This window comes from Chelonoidis abingdonii, chromosome 10, assembly GCF_003597395.2.
Source record: "Chelonoidis abingdonii isolate Lonesome George chromosome 10, CheloAbing_2.0, whole genome shotgun sequence".
NCBI lineage: Eukaryota > Metazoa > Chordata > Testudines > Testudinidae > Chelonoidis > Chelonoidis abingdonii.
The window spans coordinates 36,122,639-36,146,083 of record NC_133778.1 but is presented as its reverse complement, the minus strand read 5'-3'; the positions used below and the strand labels follow the sequence as shown (position 1 = coordinate 36,146,083).

Below are 23,445 nucleotides of genomic sequence, written 5' to 3'. Positions count from 1 at the left end.
GCAAAGGGAAGAAATTTCTGTGCCCCGAGCTCTGTCTACCTCTGTGGACAGGCTAGAGGAGGGGAGCCCGGTCTGTGTTATTTCTATTGCTCCAGGGCGGAACAGGCTACGGGGAAAAGTTAAGGGAATAGGAGGTAAGATTATTCTATTTCCCTGTGGGAGCTGTCTCTTGCAGAAGAGGGGCAGGTTTCTCAGTGTATTGGATGTAAAGAGATTGCATCAATTCCCTAGGTTGCTCAGAGACGGAAAGCGGCTGAGAGAGAGGGAAGGGAGGGAGATATCCCTTTACCGGTCAGGACTCATACTTCTAGTTTGGGGGGTCTTTCAGGGATTTTTGGGGATGGAGAGAGGGGGTCCCCCCAAGGAATATTTGGGGAACCCGGGCTGATAGGAGCCAGAATCCTATCTGGTGGCAGCGAGATCAGAGCCAAGCTGGTAGTGAGCTTGGGGGAGTTCATTGTAAGCACCCAGATTTTGGACGCTAAGGTCCAGATTTGAGAAAGATGTTTACCACAGTGATACCCACTGCCTATGCTTGCTGTGGCAGCAGCAGGCTACTTCCCACCTGGGCTTGGCTTCCAGGACAGTGGCTGAGTGAGTCAGAGCACCCCCCCCCTGCCCTCGCAGCATGCTCAGATTCGGCTCCTGTCCCCAGAAGCTGAGCCTGGGCAGGGAATAGCGGTGTCGGTGGCAGCCCGCTCCATGTCCAGGCTCAGCTTCTGGGGCCAGGAGCTGACTCTGAGCATGCTGGAGGGTTGGAAGGGCTCCAACTCGCTCAGCCTCTGTCCCCAGAAGCTGAGCCTGGGGAGGGTGCAGCCTGCTGCTGCCGCATTCAGGCACTCTCCCAGTCAGCTTCTGTGCCGCACTGGGCAGTGTCCCAGGTGGTGTGGCTGGAAGAGGAGAGGTTCTGGCCCCGCCCCTTCCTCTCATCACCTGGGCTGGCTGCTGGAGGGGCACTGACCTCTTGTACCCCACCCATGAGTTGCCCCTGCATGCACATCCCTGTTTTTGGCATCAGCCCACTTTGCCACAGAGTAAATCAACAGAAAAGGGTACTTTTCTATGGTTATGTAAGTGGTGGATCACTAGGATGCTTCACTCATCAATGTGGGCTGGTCAGGGAAGGTGCATGAAGCTTGCATCTTTAAAAATACAGGACTGTTCAGAAAGTTGCAAATGGATATTCTTTCTGACTGGTGGACTACCACTGACGATACTGAAATGGGAACAGTGTTCTGGGGGACGTAGCCTATATCTTGTGAAGCTGCACACTGGCTGTCTTGACAGAACCAAGGAAAATTTCAACTACTAGCTCAGCAGGTGCAGACGGACAGTGGAATGTGCTTTTAGCAGATTGAAGGGACACTCAATAGATCAGATATCAGTGAGAAAAAAATATCCCAATTATTATACCTGCCTGATGATGTGCCTGCATCATGTCTGTTAGACAAAGAAGGGAAACTGCCGCCAGGGTGCAAGTGGCTGCCAGACTTTGAACAGACACAAGGGGCATTACAAGAACTCCACTATACAGTTGCGGGAGGCTTGAAAGAACACTAATTGTCAGCCACAGTAGTGTTCTGTACTGAACTGTCCACTGGGCTTTGTGCTGTTTTGGTATTGTGTAGTGCTTCCTGTAGGTTTATAACTATGACTGTGTTATAGCTCTGATCATGAAGTGCTTTCTGTGCATTTATAAATATAATGGGTGTTTTCTGAAACCTATGAGTTCTGTGGTACTGTACACTTACAACTACTGTGTGCTTTGAGTACCACTATACATTCTGCAATGTGTGTTGTGAACTAATAAAGATAATTTATTTTCAATAAACAGAAATGTATTAAGTGGCAACAAAGGTTTAAAAACCCACCGGCAATAAAATTAATGGAACAGAATTTAAAAATGGGAAAGGCAGCAAATATTTCAGTGCATAAATGTAGTTCCTTGTGGCTACATATACATCAACCGGGGTTCTCACAGGTCAGTGTATGTGAAGCTGTGGTTTTCCTTGCTGTTCCACAGTGGGGACTAGTAGGGTAAGGATGTTGCCTGTGATGCCACATGGTATGTGGGGGAGAAGGGACGAAGCAAGGTGGTACCATGGAGTTCTCTAAGGACTGCAAAGGATGGGGAGTCCAGGATTTTTGGATATGTAAGTCAACTAGGGTCTACAGCATTTGGGTCTGCTGCCTGAGGAAACCCATTATGTCCTGGTGCATCTCCCTCTCCTTTTCTTGCTGTGACTCCTGGGCATTTCTCCTGTCTGTCCTTTTTTTCTCCATGCTGTTTGCCATGTTGGCCCTTCAGGCCTTTTGTTTGCAGTCCAGTGCAGCACGGGTTTGCAGTATATTGCTGAACATGCCCCCCCAATCCTCTTCTTTCTCCTTCTCCTCAAGTCAGGCATTCTGTGGGTATGGAGAGAGCATCCCTCAAGGCTGCAGTATAGCTGCTGATAAAAACAGACAGATATATTGGATTTACAGACACAATGGAAAGGGAAATATAAACTTTTCAAACCTCCCTTTCCTTTTTGCCATAAAAACTTTTAGTAAGACATGGTTATTGACACTTCAGCTTTGGAGCACCTCTGTACAGCCCTGCTCTCCAGCTCAGCTATAGTGAGCAGGGCCTGCTAAGGGAGAGGGGGAAGGAATTTTGGTTGCATGAAACAGTAAAATTTCAGTTCCTATTACATAGGTATGTGTATAGAACAGTGGCACTGAATACTGGCACTATTTTCCACAGGCAATGGTGGTTTTAGCTGATATCGCACGCCTAAGGGTAACAAAGACACAGAAAGGACAGCTGCTAGTAGTATCCCGAAGCTGCCTGGCCCCATGTGCCACTAGCCTCTTTACTGCAATTGGGCCAGCCAAACTAATCACAGAGTGGCATGAGAAAGCATCCTGTTGCGGAGGAGAAATGAGACAGCTGTTCCTAGCAGCCTTTGGGAGAGGATTGCAGCATATCTCTGTGAAAATTTCACTGAGATATCTCAGCAGGGTAAAGAGACATCCCTATGCACATAAACCAACTGCTCTGTATGGGCCTGCTTACCCCTAACTTGAGGGTAAACAAAAGCAGATACCAGCTGTCCTATGTTGTTTGTTTGTACTGCTACCTCTTCTCGTACAAGTAGAACCTTGAAGTCAGTACCTGTGCGTTGTAACTTAGGGTTGAGCTGGCAACCATCTTTACATTTAAAATTCGTAAGGAAAAATGCGTGTACACACTTACCCAAGGTCCCTTCCCCTTTACTGGGCTGGCCCGTGCTCTGCTGGTGGGACTGGCTAGACTATGGTGTAGTCTCAAACTGGTACTGGCTCATAGCATAGCTGGACTATCTCCTCCCACCATGTCTCCTTCCTCCTCTTCTACCTTCTTCTCTTTACTGTCTCAGTCTCATCCTCCTCCAAGATATTCACAGTGTTTGCAGGGTGCTAGTGGAGTCTCCACCAAGTTTGGCAGGCAGCTCATTGTAAAAGTGGCAGGTCTGTGTGGCTCAGCACCAGATCTGTTGTTCCTCACTGGCCCTGTGGTATGCCTGCCACAGTTCTGTCGTTTTCCTGTGGCACTGCTGCTAGTCTCTTTCTTACCCCTTTGTCTGCATCACTTGTGCAATCTGTTTGCAGATGTTTGTTTCTGCAGCGGGTCTGTAGAGCCTCTTCTCCTCACAGGCCCAGGAGATCCAATGTTTCCTGTATATTCCAGGTAGGAGTGTGTCTAGTGCCAGGAGCCAACATGGTCAGGTGGGGAGAAGGGAGAGCTGCTAGGTGTGCTTGCCAAGGTGGCAGTCAGGAAAAAGCATTTCAAAAACATGCATGGAATTTTAAATGGGAAATGGCTTCTGTTCTCCATGACCCATAGGGAGTGGCATCCACAACTGTGGCCAGAGCAGTCACTATCTCATGGAATGGGGCATTGTGGGACAACTGCTGAAGACTGTTAGGATTGACATGTGTGCCATGTTCATTTTATATCATTATTGCAGCTTCAAAGTGTTGTACAAACATTAATCTCACAACACTTTTTTGGAGTAAGAGTAAATATTACCTTCTATTACAGGTGAAAAAGTTGGGTCAGAGATGGTCAGACTTCTATGAACTCGCTACCTCATAGTATTCTTGGCAGGCCTACTCGTACTTCTTTTTGTGTCAAAAGCAGAATTTTTCCCTATATTTAGCAGAAGCACGGTCAAGTCCTAACACTGCCAGCTTCTGGAGGGCAAATGGCATAGTGCTGTTCCAGGCAAGTTTTAAAGTGTCACTTAGAAAAGATGCAGACCCTTAATCAAATTGTCACTCCAGACTACAGGTGGATGCATTACTTTAATAGTAGAGTCTAAAACAATTAATACAACATTTTTATCTGTAAACAGAGAGAGAAAAGATTGTCTGTGTGTAGCTAAAAGAACAGGTATGGGAGCAAAACCTGGGTTCTAGTTCCAACTGTGCACAGACTTATACTCTTAACTATGTCACTTAACTGTTCTGGGCCTCAATTACTCCTTCCTTAAAATGTGGATTATAGTACTTCCCCCACCTCAAAGGAATGTTGCAAGGCTTGGTTGCTAAGAGCTAGAACAATGGAGGGATTATGAGCAATACCTATATATCTGATTGGTGCTATATCGATAAATGAGAATTGTATTGGTGCTTTCTTCATTCAACTAAGGCTGACCTTAACCATGCTGAAGTATATTTTAATTTGTTTAATTGTCCAAGGGAAGTGTTCTTAAGCTGGGTGCTGGAAGGAAAGAGTCAAACAGGTTTCAGGGGCGCTGCAACCATCCGCCTTTCCCTTCCCTTTCATTTAAAAAAAAACACAAAAATTCTAGCTCTGGTGATTGTGAAGCTGACCTTTAGAAATGTGAACTGATCCTAAACTGCTGCAGTGATACCTGCCAGAACTTGTAGACAACCTACCCTACAAATTTTAAGGTATGAATTCTCAACCTCTGGGTCATAATGCCAGGGGGTTACAATGATGCTACCTTTTTCATATTGTTAAGAGGGATGGGAATCATCATGGGGAGGCTAGGGAAAAGTTTGAGAGATCCACCAAGACGTCTTTTCTCTAGCATCAATCACTATACTACTTTTTATATATATATATAATATAAAATAGTTACAATGTAGTGCTTAATTAGTATTGTAAAAAAAAATTAAATGCTTTAAAATTAAATTTGAATGCTTAATGTATTTTATGTTTTCTTTTTACTAACATCTTTAATATTATTGGGATATATTCTGTACAGATCATCAATGGCCAAACACATGAAAGTACGGCCTTTAACAATAATGTAAGTTAACACCTCAGTATTTACAGAACCCTGGGCAGACCTCGTACTGTCAGCGGTACGGCTAAGCAGTCTTTATAAAAAGATATAAAATAGATGCAGATTTCACTGTTTTAGGATGTACGCTCTTAATTTCCTCAGTGCCCACTCCAACCTCGTTTTTAAGATTTGCCATTTGAAAGGTGCAAGATTTATAACCCTATAATAGGTATGGTACAGAATAAATGAGACCTTCACAGCCTGAGCCCGAAGTGCCTTAATGAAGTTTCCATGCCTGTATAATCCTTGAATTCTCTAAAGTACCCAAGTAAGGTATCAGCTCAGGTAGTAATCCTGTCCTCTCAGACCCAGGCTAAGCCATTCCATTTTATATAGGCTACCGGAACAGTTGTGAGTATGAACTAAAGGTGAAAGTATTCCTGCTATTATTGCCATCATTTGAGCTATGCCAGACCTTGTTTGTTTCTTTATAGTAAGGGGGCTGGATACCTTTAGTATATTTGACTCATTAGTGAACACATGGAGTGAAAAAAACTGTAATGAAGAGACTGCTGATTGGTGGACAGTTATGTCCTTTTAACACACAAAGAAACACCAATACAAGGAGTGAGCTAAAGTTTTGAAATTATCTACAGATCAAACTGTAGCTGATCCAATCCCTCCAGCTTCACTTTTATACTAACATCTTGATACAAAGCTGACTGGCTTTTTCTCCACAGTTTGTCATCCCTTGCTCTTTTAAGTTAGGGCTGAATCCTGCTAAATGCTGAGCCCTCACTGATTTTTGTAGAGAATTTTGCCTAAGTAAAATCTTCAAGAAGCATTAGGGTCCATTGCTACGACCACTTGCACTTGTAAGTAACTGTACTAACTTACAACTTTACATTGAAATCAGTGTGACTGTTCAGGTGTGTGTATAATTCCAAATGAAGGGTCTAGTCCTGCATAGACTGGTATATATCTGGAAGTTCCTTGGAAAAGGAAACAATATTTTTCTTTTGAAATGTCTGTACAGGGCCGTGCCCACCTTTACCATTATAGAAATAGTTTACATAGTGCTCACCCTTATTTTATTATGGTAGTAGGGTTAGCAAAAATCAAATAAAGACTGATATTTTCAGATGCTAAGACTAGTACCTAATAAATATTAACAGACTACTGAAACATGAATACTGATACAAGAGATTCAAATTTTGAAACACTTTCTGACATAACAGTAGTTGTAAGAACACTTCATGAAGATGTTGCCTTTTTCAAGTATGCAATAACATCTGCTCTCTCATTCTTCTTTTTAATGCCAGCAAAAATCATTTTAGTTCCAGGAATATATTTCTTAGGATTCTCCAAATACTCCATCAGTGTATTTTCATTCCACACAACACCTGGAAAGTTTAGACAATAATGATGAATTGCTTACATTTTATTAATATCCTACCCCTTGACTCCACATGTAGCTAAATTTATCAAGCATATTCAGGATCTCAAAATCTAGGGTATGCAGCTCTGAAAGTAAGCTACTCAGTTTATGTTCTAAATGCCAAAGGAGGGGAAAAAAGAATGAGAATGAATGACAAATTAAATACAGTTTTCATTATTGCTTGAACACATTTCACATTAAACACACAACTCATAAATACTGTGTTTATTTTTGACTCATTTTTATAATCCAGATTATACTGAACATCTTGGAAAGATTAATGTTCAAAGCCAGTTCACCTAAACGGAACACTTTTGAATAATGTTTGCTACTTTTAATCTACACAAATATCTTCATAATTCAAGAGCCAGTGAGACCATGCTTTCCAGTAATGTATTCAGATTTGTGTGTTAAATCAATATGATCTTTACTTAGGGCTGAGCAAGCTCTCTTTTGAAGCCTGAGATTGTCCATTTATTGGCAAAAGTGTTCACAGAAACTGTTGATTATACACAATGGTTATAAATTTTGCCAGCTCTTAAAAGCATTTCCCTCTGCCAAGTCAGCAGCACCTCCATCTTTTTCAGATGATATGTAAATAGTTAGCTTTAGTTATTGTCTGTGTCTCCTAGATATTGGGAGAGAACAGGGAAAGCTACTTGTAATTCTGTTAAAAAGACGAAGAGCTGATTATCTGCATACTGACACTCCTAGCTCTCACTGTATTTCCTCCCACAGTGGGTTCATAAATGTTGAACATAAAGGGTGGCAATAGAGGACCTTCAGAAAGAAGCAGTAGTTTCACTGCTACTCTCTGGAATGTCTCTAATAGGAAGAGGTGTGTAATAGGGTGGCCCACCCCTTTAAAGGCCAGGAAGCCTGAGGCAGCCAGCCCTCTTCAATCAGCTCTCCTGGGCCATAATTAACTCCAGTTTAACCAGAAGAGGCAGGACTAAATGGGGTCAGGTGATAGCCCCAAACTGGGCCTCATAAGAGCTGAGAAAACTCCTAAAGGAGGACTACATGGAGTATGAGAGGTTCTTGTGGAAGGCTCTGAGACCATGAAAGGATTCCAGGGAAGGTATCAGAAAGACTTAAAAGATAGATGAGAGGGACTGGGATGTGAACATGGAGGCTGGACTGATGAGACGCCTAAGCAGGGTGGAAGAAACTTTTGTCTGTGTAAACTCTTGTTTTGGATTTCTGTTACCTTGGTGGGGTCTGGACTAGATGTGATGGTAAGCTGTACTGAAACAGGCCCAAGATATAATCAACAGGAGTGCTGGAGGTGAACCCCTGTAGTCCCATAGGCTAATGCCAAAGACTGCTAGAGCAGGGAATGGAACCACTTACAAGATGAAACAGCTTCAGTGTTAGCTTCCATCTTTAATTCTCATGGGCATATCAATGAGAGATTATGGTCAACAGTAATGAAGACTTCTCAAAGATTAGTAATAGCAGCACTGCTTATGTCTGACCTCTGTGTTCAGGAGATAAATTGACTAATATGGTTGATGTATTATGTTGTAGTCTAAAATACATTTAGACATCCTGTTGATGGCTTACTTGTAGTAATCACTTGCACTATTAGTTCACACGAGCACTTTTAGAACAGACACTAACAATGAAATACCTGATTTCTTTAGAGAAATGGATCCCTTTCTATAACTAAGGTCCCCGTATAACACTAAATGCCCTCCCCCTCACCTTGGTGGGATCCCAGTAAAACTGAAGTCAAGGAATTCCAGAAGGTTTTAAATAACTTAAACTACGAATATTTGCAATTAATACCTTGACCCAAATAAACCCCAAATGAACACCATTGTATCTAATTATGTAACAATTCTTTTAAACACCTCTTTACTTTCATGATCATCTGTATTAGAACCGTGCATGTGGACACATCAGCATATAATAATCAAAGAGCTAAAATTAGTCCAATGCCAATAAGTAAAGAGACTATACACCAATGCAATGCCAGTAGAGAGCAGTGACCAACTGAAGCAAGATCAGACTAAAGGACCAACATCTCTCCAAAAAATAGGCACTGTCAGAGAGCAGATTTTAATGTAATATCCTAAAAAGGATGTAAATAGCCAGATATCAAAGAACAGATGTGTTGGAAGAGCACTCAGTTAAAAAGCACTTTGCTTCTGAAGATGTGGTTCAGGTTCATCTTGCAATCTTGTCATTTAACAGCTATGAGGGTAGTTTTGTAAAGATTTTTAAGATATAGCAAGAATGGAATTAATTTTGGTTCTTTATGCTTCCAGTCCTGCACCTCACCCCATGTCACCCTTTTGTTTTTACCTTTGTTCTTGTTTGAATCTGAGTAAGAGTATCCTGCAGCTTGTCCTGCTTTGCGACTAAACAGACCCCAAAGATTTGGGCCAGTCTTGTGTGGCCCCCCTTTTTCAACTGTGTGGCACTGAGAGCATTTCTGAACAAAGAGCTTCTTGCCGTTTTCAGCATCACCCATTTTGGTCTATGACAAAGCAAAAGAGAAAAATGAAATTGTACAATATTTTTGAAAAGATTACAAAGATTACCCTTTTGGCTACATTTACCATCATTGCCGTACTTTTACTTTGGTCTAGCTAAGTAGGAGAAAAGAGAGACTCTCAAAAAAGATGAAAAATTGTGGAAGTCCTTTATGTCATTTGCCCATTCTGTGAACAGGTTTGATTTTTAATTTTTTTTAAAATAAACTCTAATATAGCCAGCTAAAACCATTCCAGCTGAGATTCTGTGCTACCGCTCTTCAAGGTGCAACACAAAATGTGCAGGCCAGAAGTAAGAGGGCTAAGGTGGCTCTAAGACTCTTCTTAGTACCGTCCTAAATCTTGGCAGCTCTGGGTAATTTAGATGACCCTAGGGTCAAAGTTCTGCCCAGAATATCTGCAGTACTGTGGCCCACTGCTGATACATCCCTCCCATCCCAGTATACCCCTTACACCAGGGTTCTTGGAAGACAGCTTTACAACTATCTCCACTGTGCCAAGAATCTTCCCCTAGCTGGAGCCTTGTTCCACCAATATAGACAGCTTAACTTACAAAGAGGGGTTGAAGATCTCAACCAATGCTTCCTAATCTTTCATAAACTCAAGGACCACAAATACTGAATGAATAACCTAATTAGTAGCATCTGTAGGTTAACTGATGTCACCTACAATCAGAATAATCCTTTTTATATAATTTTTTTTTGTAAGGATTTCCTTCTAAATGACAAAGGTCTCAATACTGATGCTTCTGGCATTAAAATGGCCAAAACAGAACATTTTCACTATAGGGACAGAGATTGTGTACCACCTTTAGCCCATATAGTGAGAACCTTTAACCCAACAATGGTTGAAAGTTTTGGTTTTTTTTTAAATAGACCAGATCTATAAGGAAACCACACAGAGCTGACACATTCAGCAGAGTATACAAGGTGGTTTACATAAAACATGGCAACTGCGTTAGAAATAAAAGGGGCAAGAAACCTCCCCCCAGGCTGCTGTCCCCCTGAAACTGCCATAAATCTGCCTCTGAAAAAGAAACTCTCTCACCTTCTGATGCAGGGAGATGCCCCGTTTGTAAACCAACCTGTGTAACAGAATCGCAGATTGATCCAATTGCCCACAAAAAAGATACCCTACTTGACTGGATTTTAGGGATTAGTTTCATTCAGTTTGTTCTGACCTCTTCTATTAGAGACTTTGGCAGATATTTACACAGGGACATCCTATCTCAACTTACAGGAATATATCCTCTAGTAGTGTAGACTTACCCAAAAATCTGAGCAGCTGCCTAGAAAACCTCTCAATCTGATAAGTGGCAGAGTCACAGCTGCCTTCCACTGGAAGAACACCACCCAAGTGTGCATATACATATCCTTTGTGCAACACAAACTCCGCATCCAAGTGGATAAAAGAGCACAATGGTTAATACAGGTTCTGCCACCACTGCCATGCATAGAAGAATATGCCTTAACTCTGGTCAGGACTGGAGTTGTTTCCAGGAATGCTTATGAATCAATGTGCTAATTGATAACGCACTAGATGGGGTATTGGCTGGCGTCTGCTACAGACCACCAAATCACACTAGGAAATGGTGACAATTACGGTATGTAAGGAGATGATCTATAATGTGTAGAGGGAAAAAAGCTGTTTGATCATGGGGACTGCAGTTTGAATGACATGCTGGAGGTCTAATTCTGCCAGTACTAACACCTGCTTGGAATTTCTAAGTATTATATCAACTCAAAAAGTGTTGCATCCAACATAGGAGATAATCAATATTAGATCTCATCTTGATGGATAAAGAATCAGAGCTTAAAAATTAATGGTAACTTAGTCACAAGTGATCATGACTTGATCATATTTATTGTGCAAACAGAATAAAATCCAGAACAATTATATAGTTGATGCTTTAAAAGAGACAATTTCACAAAGCTGAAAACAATTTCAGCTGGAATAATTTAATCAGAAAAATATGACTGGGAATTTTTAAGCACACTTTACTAGATGTCCTAAAAGCTATAATCCCACAGTCAAAGAAGGCGGCTGTGATAGTTTAAAAAAACAAACTGGTTTATAGCTGCCTTTACTTCCCCTCTAAAAAATAACACAACAAATGGACTAAAAGGGATGTTGATGGTAATGAATGTTAATCAGAAGCTAGGACTTATAGAAAATTGATAAGGGAAACAGAGACACAAGAAGTAGTCTATGGCCAGCAGAGTTAAGGACAATAACGCATTTAATACATTAGGAACAAAAAGAATCCTAATAGTATTGTTCCATTACTACATATTAAAAATAAAATTATCGATAATAATGCAGATGTGTTAAATAAGTATTTCTGTTCTCTATTCCTGTGGTGGGGAGAATGACACATGATGTAATCCTATCATAAAATAACACTATTTCTATTCCACTAGTATCTCAGGAGGATGTTAAACAGCAGCTACTTAAGTTAGACACTGTTAAATCAGCAGGTCTGGATAACTTGCATCCAAGAGTATTAAGAGTCAGATGATGAACTCTCTGGACTATTAATGTTTTTGTTGTTGTTTTTTCAATAAGCATTGGAGTACTGGGGAAGTTCTAGAAGACTGGAAAAAAGCTCTCTCATGTCTCAGTATTTAAAAGGTAAACAGGATGGCCTGGATAATTATAAACTTGTCAGTTTGATGTCAATCCCAGCCAAGATAATGGAGCTGGTAAAGGACTTGATTGATCAAGAATTAAGAGGGTTATATAACTAATATCAATCAATATAGGTTTATGGAAAATAGATTGTCAAGCTAGCTTGATCGTTTGTATTTATAGTTTTGTTTTTTTAAAAATCAGATTACAAGCTGATAAAATACACTTCTGTAAACCTTGGTACTGCATGACAATTTGATTTAAAAAATAGATATAAAATTAATGTGGTACACAGTAAATGGATTAAGGTTGCTAAATGATGTCTCAAAGTGTAGTTATAAATGGGAAACCAATCATCAAATGGGTGTGTTTCTAGAGGGGTCCCAGAGAGATTGGTTCTGGACTTATGCTATTTAACGTTATTATTAATGAACTGGAAAAAAAGCCTAACTTTATCAGTGATTTTTATAGATGACACAATTTTGGGGTGTGGTAAATAATGAAGAGGACAGGTCACTGATTCAGAGCGATCTAGATCACTTGGTAAACTGGGATCAGACAAATAATATTTTTTTAATACAGCTAAATGTATAGATCTACAAAAAGAATGTAGGCACACTTGCAGAATAGGGGATTCTATCCTGAGAAGCAGTGATTCTGAAAAAGATTTGGGAGTCATGGTGGATAATCAGCTGAACGTGAGCTCCCAGGATGATGTTATGGCCAAAAAGGCTAAGCCAATCCCTGGACGGATAAACGGGGAAATCTCGAGTGGCAGTACAGGTTATTTTATTGTATTGTATTTGTCATTGGTGTGACCATTGTTAGAATATCATCTCCACAGTTCCAGAAGGACGTTGATAAATTGAAGAGGATTCAGAGATGAGTCAGAAGAATGATTAAAGGATTAGAAAACATGCTTTATAGTGACAAGCTAAATAGACTGAACCCTGAATCTAACAAAGAGGAGGTTAGAGTCCATAAGTACCTACATGGGGAACAAATATTTAATAATGGGCTCTTCAACTGAGCAGAGAAAGGTATAACATGATCCAATGGCTGGAAGTTGAACTAGATAAATTCAGACTGGAAACGAGGAGGAAACGCTTAAAAGTGAGAGTAATTAACTTACCAAGGCTCATGGTGGAGCCCCAGCATTGACAATTTTTAAATCAAGATTACTTTTTTCTAAAGATACACTCCAGGAATTATTTTGGGGAAGTTCTATGGTTTTGTGTTATGGAGGAAGTCAGGCTAGATGATCAGTGGTCGCTTCTGGCCTTGGAATCTATGGATCTGGTAGCTGGGGCATCCTAGGGCAGTGGTTTTCAAACTTTTTTTCGGGTGACCCAGCTGAAGAAAATTGTTGATGCCCATGACTCAGCGGAGCTGAGGATGACGGGTTTGGAATGTGGAAGGGTCTCAGGGCTAGGTCAGAGGGTTGGGCTGTGGGGTGGGGCCAGGGATGAGGGGTTTGGGGTGCAGGAGAGGGCTCCAGGTTTGGGGGTCTCCGGGTTTGGGGGTATAGGAGGTGGTCAGGGTTCTGTGCCGGGGGTTCAGGCTCTGGGGTGGGGCTGGGGATGAGGGGTTTGGGGTGAGGCTCAGGGCTGGGCTGGGGGATTGGGGTGCGGTAGGAGACCAGGTCTCCTCCTGGCTAGAGGGACAGGTTCTGGAGTGGGGTTGTGGATGAGGGGTTTGGGGTGCAGGAAGGGGCACTGGGTCTGGGGGGGGGAAGGGGATCAGTGTGCGGGCTTACCTTGGGCAGCTCTGGATCAGCGGTGCAGTGGGGGTACTCAGGCAGGTTGCCTGTCTGTCCTGGCACCGCGGACTGCACTGTGCCCCAGAAACAGCCAGCAGCAGGTCTGGTTCCTAGGCAGAGGCGTGTAAGTGGCTCCACACAGCTCTTCCTGCAGGCCCCGCTCCCCACAACTCCCATTGGCCAGTTCCCGGCCAATGGGAGTACTGAGCCAATGCTCAGGGCAAGGACAGTGCGGCCCCCCTACTGAGGAGTCAGACCTGCTCCTGGCTGCTTCTTGGGTGCAGCATGGTGTCAGAACAGGTAGGGACTAGCCTGCCTTAGCTGGGAAACACCAACGACGGGACTTTTAATGGCCTGGTCCGTGGTGCTGACCAGAGCTGCCGTGACCCAGTGCTGGGTTGTGAACCACAGTTTGAAAACCACTGTCCTAAGGGTAGTAATCTACTATCAGAATTGCCTGGGGCTACTTGAGTGCTATGTGGTGAGGCACAGATTGAGGGACTCTTTCCACACAGATTAACCCCTGAAAAGAGGAGAAATATTAAGAGCCTTGCAATGCAAGCCTAACCCAACAACCACTTGGGGAAGGCAATCGTTCTCAGTCCTGACAGACCAACAAGTTTGCTCAGGACATGGTCACTATCCTAATCTACCAAACTTCCAAAGGCAAACAAACTTTGGAATAGCTGCTTCAAACCCCAGACTTATCTCAGAAGGGGAGAAAAGGCTTCAAAAGTGGTTACCACTAAAATCTGAAACAAAAGGATCCATGTAATTGTCCTCATTTTAAAGAAGGGGAAATTGAAGCGGAGAGGTGAAATAATTTGCATAACTAAAGATGGATATGATGGAGCTTCCAAAAGGAAGACTACGTCCTAGAAAGAGCTGGAACAGCTGTAGCAATTTACTAAGCAACTCCTGCAGGGAGCACTTTCACTAACCTTTAGTCAGTTCCTTTCTGACTGGATGAAGTTGAGGTAGTGACAATTGGAAAGGAATGAATGGGAGAGATTGAGGTACTTGCAGTTGGGAAACAGTGTGTCAAAAATCTGAGAGCTGGAGTTCCAAACTTGGAAGCAGAACAGAGAGTGGGAATGTGATGTGTATGATTTCTCTATACAATGCTTGTTTGACCAACCTTAAAAATATTGGTCCAAATCTCAAACCTATATAGTAGCCAAAAGACTTCATTAGTTTTCCCCTATGAAATTTTCTTCAACATCTTACATTGAGGGAAGGAGGGGAGGTTTTACAACTATACTAGTTTCTGTTCAGATCTCCCAAATAGTTTAGATCAGGGGTCTCAAACTCAAATGACCCCAAGGGCCACATGAGGACTAGTGCATTGACCAGAGGACTGCATCACTGACACACACCTCGCTGCCTCTGGCCCTGCCCCCACTCCACCCCTTCTATTAGGCCCTGCCTCTTCCTATCCCTTCTCTGCACCCATTCCAACCCCTTCCCTAAGTCCCCACCCCAACGCTGCCCCAGGGGATGCAGAAAGCATGCAGGGTTCAGCAGGGGCTCGGCAGGGAGTTGGGTGCAGAAGACATGCAGGGTGCGGCAGGGGCTCAGGGCAGGGAGTTGGGTGAAGAAGGGGTGTGGCAGGGGGCTCAGGGCAGTGAGTTGGGTGCAGGAGGGGTTCGGGGTGCTAGCTCCAGCCCGGTGCTGCTTACCTAGAGCAGTTCTGGGGTGGCAGCAGTGGGCACTGGGGTCAGGGCAGGCTCCCTGCCTGCCTGCCCTGGCCCCCAGCCCGCTCTGTTCCAGGAAGCAGCTGGAACTGTGTCCCTGCAGCCCCTGGGGGAGGGGCTCAGGGTTCCATGTGCTGAAGCTCCCATTGGCCATGGTTCCCTGTTCCTGGCCAATGGGAGCTGCGGGGGGCAATGCCTGGAAAGAGGAAATGCAGGAGCCCTCTGCCTCCTTCCCCCTCCACCCCGGCCCGAGGGGCGTGCTGCCAGCTGCTTCAGAGAGTGGCACGGGGCTCACAACACCACAGGGGGCAATCCTGTGGGGAGCTTGGCAGGCTACAGGCAAGAGCCCCGTGGACTGCATGTTTGAGATCCCTGGTTTAGATTGTATTACTCTGCAGGCTTGGAATAGAGGAGCCAGTCTAACACCCTACTACCCCATAAATGGATCCACAATCCTCCAAGGCTGGGGTGGCAAACCTGTGGTTCCGGAGCCACATGCGGCTCTTCAGAAGTTAATATGTGACTCTGTGTATAGGCACCGACTCCGGGGCTGGAGCTACAGATGCCAACTTTCCAGTGTGCCAGTGGTGATCACTGCTCACCCCCTGGCTCTGCCACAGGCCCTGCCTCCACGCCATCCCTTCCCACTCCTCCCCTAAGCCTGCCATGCCTTTGCTCCTCCCCCCACCCCCAGCTCCCTGCATGCCATGAAACAATTGATGGGGAGGGAGGGGGAGGCATTGATCGGCAGGGCTGCTGGTGGGTGGGAGGCACTGGGAGCTAATGCGGGGCTGCTGACATATTATTACTAGGGCTCTTTGGCAATGTACATTGGTAAATTCTCGCTCCTTCTCAGGCTCAGGTTGGCCACCCCTGCTCCAAGAGCTCTCCGATGTTTCCAAACGGAAGGTACTATAGCAGATGCCGATAAATATGGGAAGACTCGTGCAGAAAAGTCCCTAGTCACTTGTGGATTGTCAGGGCACAATGTGGCCCTCTGTTTTGGTTTTTACCTACCTCTTAACCTTCCTTTTTCCACCTGTAACAGGAGCACTGTTCACAGTTTGAAACACAAACATGCCAAAAATAAAGTAAGAAACACAATGAAGTACAAACTTACAAGAGATGCCAATCAGAGTGAAGGTTTAATTTTTTTTTGTTTTTCAAAAGCGCTAACTCTGGCCTAACTTTGCTCCTACCAAAGTCAATCAGTTTTGCCACTGATTTCAGTGGGAGAAGAGTTAGGCCAGAGTTAATGCTTTTAAAAAACCTCAAAGTGATTATGCAGAGATGGATCTTATTCAAGGCATCGGTTCCCTGCTTTTAAAGTCATACTCAGTTTACCTTACTAATAAAAGGAAACTGACTACAGTACTAGAATTAGCACTAGAAAGCTAATTTAACTATGAATAAGCAAACAATTTTATTTTGTCTCATACATCAGGAAATCTGTCAGCTAAATTTTAATTGTGGAAACTGTTACTGGTGATTATATACAAGATTTTTAAAAAGCTGTGCATTTTTGTTCTGTTTTCTCCCACATTGAGTCTGCAGCATTAGCAGTTAGGAAAAGAAGATTTTGGCATGTGAACTGAACAAATCTGTAATTGAAGTAATTTTGAGAAAATACAGAACCATACATGGGGGATTGATTTCAATCAAAATAATTTAAAATTACTGATTGTAATTGTGACTCATTCACCAACCAGAAAACCATGATTAATTTTCTTTTCATTTGTACCTTTGTTATTTTTTGAAAGACAGGTTGATTCTCCTTGATTGGTAACAAAGAATATTGATTTGCAACTAAACACAGCCTTTACACTAAATTTGGTGCCTTTTTTTTTTTAAGGTACACTACATATATATATATATACACACACAAACACACACACACACACAAGCAATTATATAACTCTTATTCAGATACTTCATTTTTACATTGTTAGAAAATTTATATATACACGCACACACTTGTGACTTTTTTTCTGTCAAGCTGTCTTTGGATGTAAATGCAAATTCTGTTAATATACAAACAACAATTTTCTTATTAAATAAAATTACCTTAAATGTCCCGGATAAAAAAATATATCTTGCACTTAAAACTGATTTCTTAAACAAAGGAAATATCTCTCAGTACTGAATTTAAGTGATTGTTGAAGATTTTAGACCTAGTAGATCTCATCTTCACACCTACTCTTTATTCATCAACTGAAAGAGGAAAACAAACTTTCCTGCCTTTTTTCCCAACTCTCATTTGATTTCTTAACTTTGAATGAACTAGTCATTGACCAGAACTACTTAAGTGAAGAAAATACTCTCTCTGCACCTGCAGAAGAGGCTACTGCTGTCAGAAGCTAGTTTAGCATTTGTTCCAGATACTTAGCTGGTGACTTCTACCAGTTCAGTGGTTTGACTTCCTTTAAAATTTGGTGGCAGATATATACTGCTTAATGTGATTGGTAATAGACTATAGTAAGTGGAGGCCTTAATGCAGGCTGTCAATTTCAAATTTAATTTTATTTAAATTTATTTAAAAAAACAAACCTGTAACTTAAATAAAATCCAACTTTTAAACAAAAAATCTATTTTAAAATGGATTTTTTAACCTCCCGGGCCACACAACATGTTTATACTAATTCTTCTGACTCTAACCCATTTTAATCCAGCCTAATTTAACACCTATGTTGTCTGCAATGGAAAGCAGTAGCTCTCCTCTGATATGCCAGTGTTTCAAAGGAACATCAAAAGTGACATAGCTAGCACATGCGGGGAAGGTACCTCAGGTTCTGCTTATGCACAGACATTATGGAAGGTAATGGGACTCTCTTCTGAATCATTAATCTAATCCAATGGTTCTTAAACTTTTGTATTGGTGACCCCTTTCACACAGCAAGCCTCTGAGTGTGACCCCCTCAGATAAATTAAAAAATATATATATTTAACACTATTATAAATGCTGACAGTGAAGTGGGACTTGGGGGTGGAGGCTGACAGTTTGTGACCCCCCACTAATAACCTCATGACCCTCTGAGGGGTCACACCCCCCAGTTTGAGAACCACTGATCTCATCCCTACCATAATTCCCCTTCTTATTTTTTTAAATATAAAAAAACCTATTTGAATAATCACCACAGCTGGAAACACCTCAGTCTGACAGAGCTGGGAACTGCAACATTTGATCAAGTGACTGGCAGCCTTTACCTTCAGTCCAGAAACTGATTACTTGAGTCCCTGATAGATAAGGTTACATTCCAGCTGAAACCAGAATAAGAAATGTCTTTAAAGGGTCCCAAAACTGTACATAAGCAAGAATAAAATATCATCAGTCTTAAATACCATCCTAGTTTAACTGAAATTGACACCTAGATAGAAAGTTAAAAATTACAGAACACAATAGGCAATTCACAATTAAGCAGAATAATGGGAGGAAAAGAACAGTCATATTTCTTCTAGAGTGTTGTGAATTGTTGCTAGTCAACATGTAATTGTTTTTAAAATTTAAATTTTAAAAATGCTTAATTAAAAATTTAAAAGAGAATAAAGCTTGAGTCCCTGCACTTTAGTTGACTAGTTCTTCTGGGGAAGGACTATATGTTGAGCACATCACTGGTGCTTAATTATAGGGTATAAGTAAGTTGAATTCTAAACAATTTCATTTACAAACAAGCAGCCGGTATGATTTTTACTATGTTGAAGAGTTTATGTTGAACTTTAATTATGATCTTTCTGTTCTGCAAGTAAGAAATTTCACATTAAAATTATATGAACAATTATGCTGAAAACTTTAAAAAATGATGCATTGTGTGGCTGAATAAGGGCGAGGAAGAGGTGAGAAACACAACCACTTATGAGAAAGGGGTAAGCCTAAAGTGTGTGTGTGGTGGGGGTGAGATTATATAGGGTACTACCACAAGGTGGACGTAGCGGTAACTGGATGGAATTAAGTACAATTCTGGCTGCATGGTAGGAAGAGTTTTCTGCTGGAGAGATGTATCAAGCTGCGCAATGATTACAATGATCCCTTTTCATGCGATGCTAAACCTTGGCACATTAGCATATGGCAGGAAAACATTGGGCGAGAGCCCCTGAAGTATAGATAGTATCGCCTCCTCCCCGAAAAGTCCTGCAAGGCAGGGACCCCAGGAGAAGTCACTTGCATGCAGAGCACAAGCTGCCTGGGGAAGCTCCCTAGGGTTCCTGTGCCACCAAGATCGTCCTCCCCCCCGCGGGGCCACCGCCTCAGAGTGGACGGGTGGCTCCCCGCCAACACTTCCTTCCCCACGTCTGCCCTGATCTATGGCCCGCCCGCAACGACCCCGCTCCATGAGCCCCCTCCCCCGGTACTTCCCACCCGGAAATGAGCCCGCCCCTCGCCGCTCTGACTGGCGGGAACAGCTCCAATAACCAACCCGCAGTCGTTTCACACTCTCTGCCCGTCCCAGGAGAAGGAGTGTGTGTGTCACGATAGAACCATCCAATCACAGACGCATAATCCAGCACTCCGCCTGCTGATTGGTGCACCAATGGCCCCGGGGCCTGGCCTTAGGGTATCCCAGTCTTTTCGAAAGAGACTGGACCGTACCATCTACGCCGACAGGAGTCGCCGTTAACGGCACTTTTTCGAAAGTAGTGTCTTCTCTGCCCAACTGCCTGTAGGAGATGCAGTGATCCTATTGGCTCCTACTAAACTCGTGGGCGCCCTTCTCCCCACTCACTGCCCGGAGTTCCATCCTGCGCCCGCTGTGAGAACGCGCGCCTGTGGGCAGCCAGGCTCGTAGCTGTCTCCCTATGACGCTAATGTTTTGTCCTGAAGGAGGTGGAAAGCTCCCAGTCATACTCAGCCTATGAAATGGGCGGGGGGGGCCCACATATGTAGCATAAGGAGCGTCTCAATGAGTGATGGACATTGTATTAAAGTCTGTTTGAAGGTTTGTCCTGTCAAAAAATCTGACACCAGCACCTGCCTCTGCTAGAACTGGGGAGTGGAACAGATTGCACTAAGCCCCCCAAAACACGTTTCTTATTTCCAGCTTCTTCCAAACCATACCCACCTGCAAACCAGCCAGTAAGGAAATCCCTTAAGTCTGTTTTAAAGCTTCTATATAGCAGCTCCAGTGGAAGTGAAGTGTGTATCTTTCACAGGGTAAATGTGTGCCTGTTAGTCCTCATTCCTGCCAGAGCATATTGCCAGCACCCACGATCGTAAAAAATCCCCGTGGGTAGTCAGGAAAAAGCTGCTGTGCTCCTGCTTAAATACACACTCCAGGTATCTCAGGTCAACAAAAGGACCTCCTCCCTCTTTTGTAAACAGCCATTCTGGTAATGAGATTGGAGCACCCAGCAGGGCTATCTAGGGCAATAAAAGGCAAGAGGAGTGACAGAGGGAGCATGTAGGGAGAGCGCTGGGGAATCTCTCTGACAGGAGGAAGTGGTGGGACCCCTACCATTATATTGGGCTAGACAAGACTGCAGAGAGCTATTCTGTCAGGCCCTATGAATGTAGGACAAGGCCATAGCTGGAGCAGAAGTGGGCCTGGACTTTGCATTGTGCTGCTGCCCAGATGCAGGACGTGCTCTGGTAATTTTCTGCTGGCTCCTGACAAAAGCCAGAGGGGTCTGTGGCAGGATGAGTCAGAAAGAACATTCAGTCAGGATTTGCTACTAACTGACACTGTGGTGTTGTGTTGGGGGTTTTGTGTGTGTGTGTTTTTTGCATACCCATAAAAAATGCATCCACTTCTTCATAGACATAGGAGTAGCAAAATCTGACAGAATCTGCTGCCTCTTGTCTTTCACATTCCTTAATCCATGTATCAGACGGATAGTCATGTTAGTCGATCTGCAAAAACATCAAAGAGTTCTGTGGCACCTTATAGACTAACAAACGTATTGGCAGATGAGCTTTCGTGAGTGAATACCCACTTCGTGGGACGTGACATCAATTCTGAATTAAATTTTAACCTCTGTCCCCTGGGGCTGGCAAGAGCCAGTGGGAGTGGTTTAGTAACAGCATTGCTATAGTAAGTAGACCAGAGGAAACCAAGACTGCCTTAGTTTGTGATGTGTTGCGTTCCACAGATTTGAAATTCAGATTTATCTGCATACACTCCAGCTGCATTCACTATGTTGAGTGTAGTTGTATTGAATGGTGGAGGGATTAGTGTGAGCATACTGGCAGATCTATCACTGTGATGTGACAAGAGGAGCATGTTGATGGCTCAATTATGCCTTATTTCAGCACTGAGTTCTGTAGGTTGTGTCAGCAGAGGTACATAAATGGGTCCTCTTGCCATGAGGATTGACAGCACTCCTGTGGCATACGTTATAGTGGTCTCTGGGGCATAGTGAGGGATAAGTTAAGGCAGTATCTGAGAAGAAATCCTCAGGACAAGGGTGAAATGGTGGTAACATTTAGCAGGTCTGTTGTGGTTTGTATGGTGTACACTCAGTGTTTGAGTATAGACCAAATGTAAGTAGCTCCTCTTTGCTATGCCAGACCTCCTTGCTTTGCTATAGATTTTCTAAGTGACTTTAGGCAAGTTCCATAGTTTCTCTTTGTCTCAGTTTCCCAGCTATAAAATGGGACTAATAACACTTCCCTACCTCACTGGGGTGTAGTGAGCATAAATATATGAAAAATTATGAGGCATTCAGGTCCAAATCCACAAAAGGATTTAGGCTGTGTATCGGTGAGCATTGCAGCACCTACATTTTAGATGCCTAAACACACAGTGGAATCAACAAACCCTGAGGTAGGTGTCTGGGCTCTCTACACAATGGATTGGAAGAGATAGGCACCTGAGAATGGCATCCACAAAACCCAGCAGATTAGGTAGAGAGCTGCCTAAACTAGCCAATAGCAGATGGTGAGAAAAGGGATGTGGCCTAAACCTGCCCCTCTCAGGGAGTTAGGCATCTTATTGCTTCTTGAGATTCACAGTTAGGAAACTCCTCCTGGAGTCTAGTATCTAAGTGGTCTCTTGAAAAAACAGCACACAAAATGTGGAGACAGAAATATCATTTAGCTCAGGGGTTAGAGAATTCACCTGCAAGCGATCCCAGTTCAATTTCCCCCACCATCTGAGAAGGAAGAGAAGGGATTTGAACATGAGTTTCCTGCTGTTAATATAAGTGCCCTAGCTACTGGGCTATGGGATATTCTGTTTTAGGTCTTTGTATTTCCTGTTAAAGCTGTTCCACTGTGTATAAATAATTAAAAATGCATTCAGCCAGAGAGCGAGTGAGAATGATTCAATAGTCTAGTGGGGTTCCATAAGGATGAGTACTAGGCCTTATGCTAGTCAATATTTTTATCTATCACTTGAAAGTAAATACAAAATCACCGCTGATAAAATTTGCAGATGATATAAAGATTGGAAGAGAGGTAAATGATGACAGGGCAGTCATACAGAGTGATCTGTATTGTTTGGTAGGCTGTGTCCATTCAAATAAAATATGCTTAAGAAGGCTAGATACCTAACCCGTAAATTTCAATAGGATTTAGGCACCTAACCTGCTCAAATGCTTCTGAAAATAATTTTAGAAGCTAGATCCACATAGGGATTTAGGTGCCTGTTTGCTACTTTATGTGCCCAAATCAAAAACTGAGATCCTCAAAATCCCCACCGAGCTGCCCCTAACCCTGTAGATGCCTAAATTCCCCGAGTGCCTAACTTTCTGCTGGTAGGCATACACAAAGCCACCTTAGTCCTGAGGCCAAGCTCCTGCCTAAAGCCTGGTGGGATCCTCCAGGTGGATGATCCCCCACCTCCTCTCACATACAATCTACCTATCAGATTGGGCCCTGAGGCTTTGTAAAAGTGCTTTGAGATCTACTGCTAAAAAGCACCACTTAGAGAGCTGAGTGTTTAATATTAAATAATACATTAAATAACACAACATTCATCTATACAATGTTAACCAAGGTAAATGATGGTGTACTAAGAATAAGCCATAAAAACATGTTTAAATAAATAAATGGAGTGAAATAATATGTGCAGTGGATTACAGAAAATGAAGCACCATTCAGGCACTCAGAACAGCAGCTAAGACACATCTGGGAGCTGCTCTGAGACTTAGTGCAGACATTTTACACCTACAGAAACTCACAATTCTTTTAACCACCAAAAACCACACGTGACAT

At 43.0% G+C, this 23,445-nt stretch overlaps 1 protein-coding gene across 2 annotated transcripts; it reads right to left on the bottom strand.

Annotated features, from left to right (window-relative positions):
• Positions 1-6,265: 6,265 nt before the first annotated feature.
• LOC142047399 (cytochrome c, testis-specific) lies at positions 6,266-19,731 on the bottom strand. 2 transcript variants are annotated; one of them, XM_075070086.1, is made up of 4 exons: positions 19,654-19,731; positions 18,504-18,557; positions 9,028-9,202; positions 6,266-6,682 (listed from the first exon to the last, which is right to left on the bottom strand). In XM_075070086.1, the coding sequence occupies exons 3-4, from the start codon at positions 9,194-9,196 to the stop codon at positions 6,534-6,536; spliced, it is 318 nt and encodes a 105-aa protein (XP_074926187.1). In that variant the 5' UTR covers positions 9,197-9,202; positions 18,504-18,557; positions 19,654-19,731; the 3' UTR covers positions 6,266-6,533. The 2 variants fall into 2 exon arrangements, with proteins under 2 accessions (XP_074926187.1, XP_074926188.1); XM_075070087.1 differs by lacking the exon at positions 18,504-18,557 and having other exon boundaries at positions 19,654-19,725.
• Between the last annotated feature and the right edge of the window lie 3,714 nt (positions 19,732-23,445).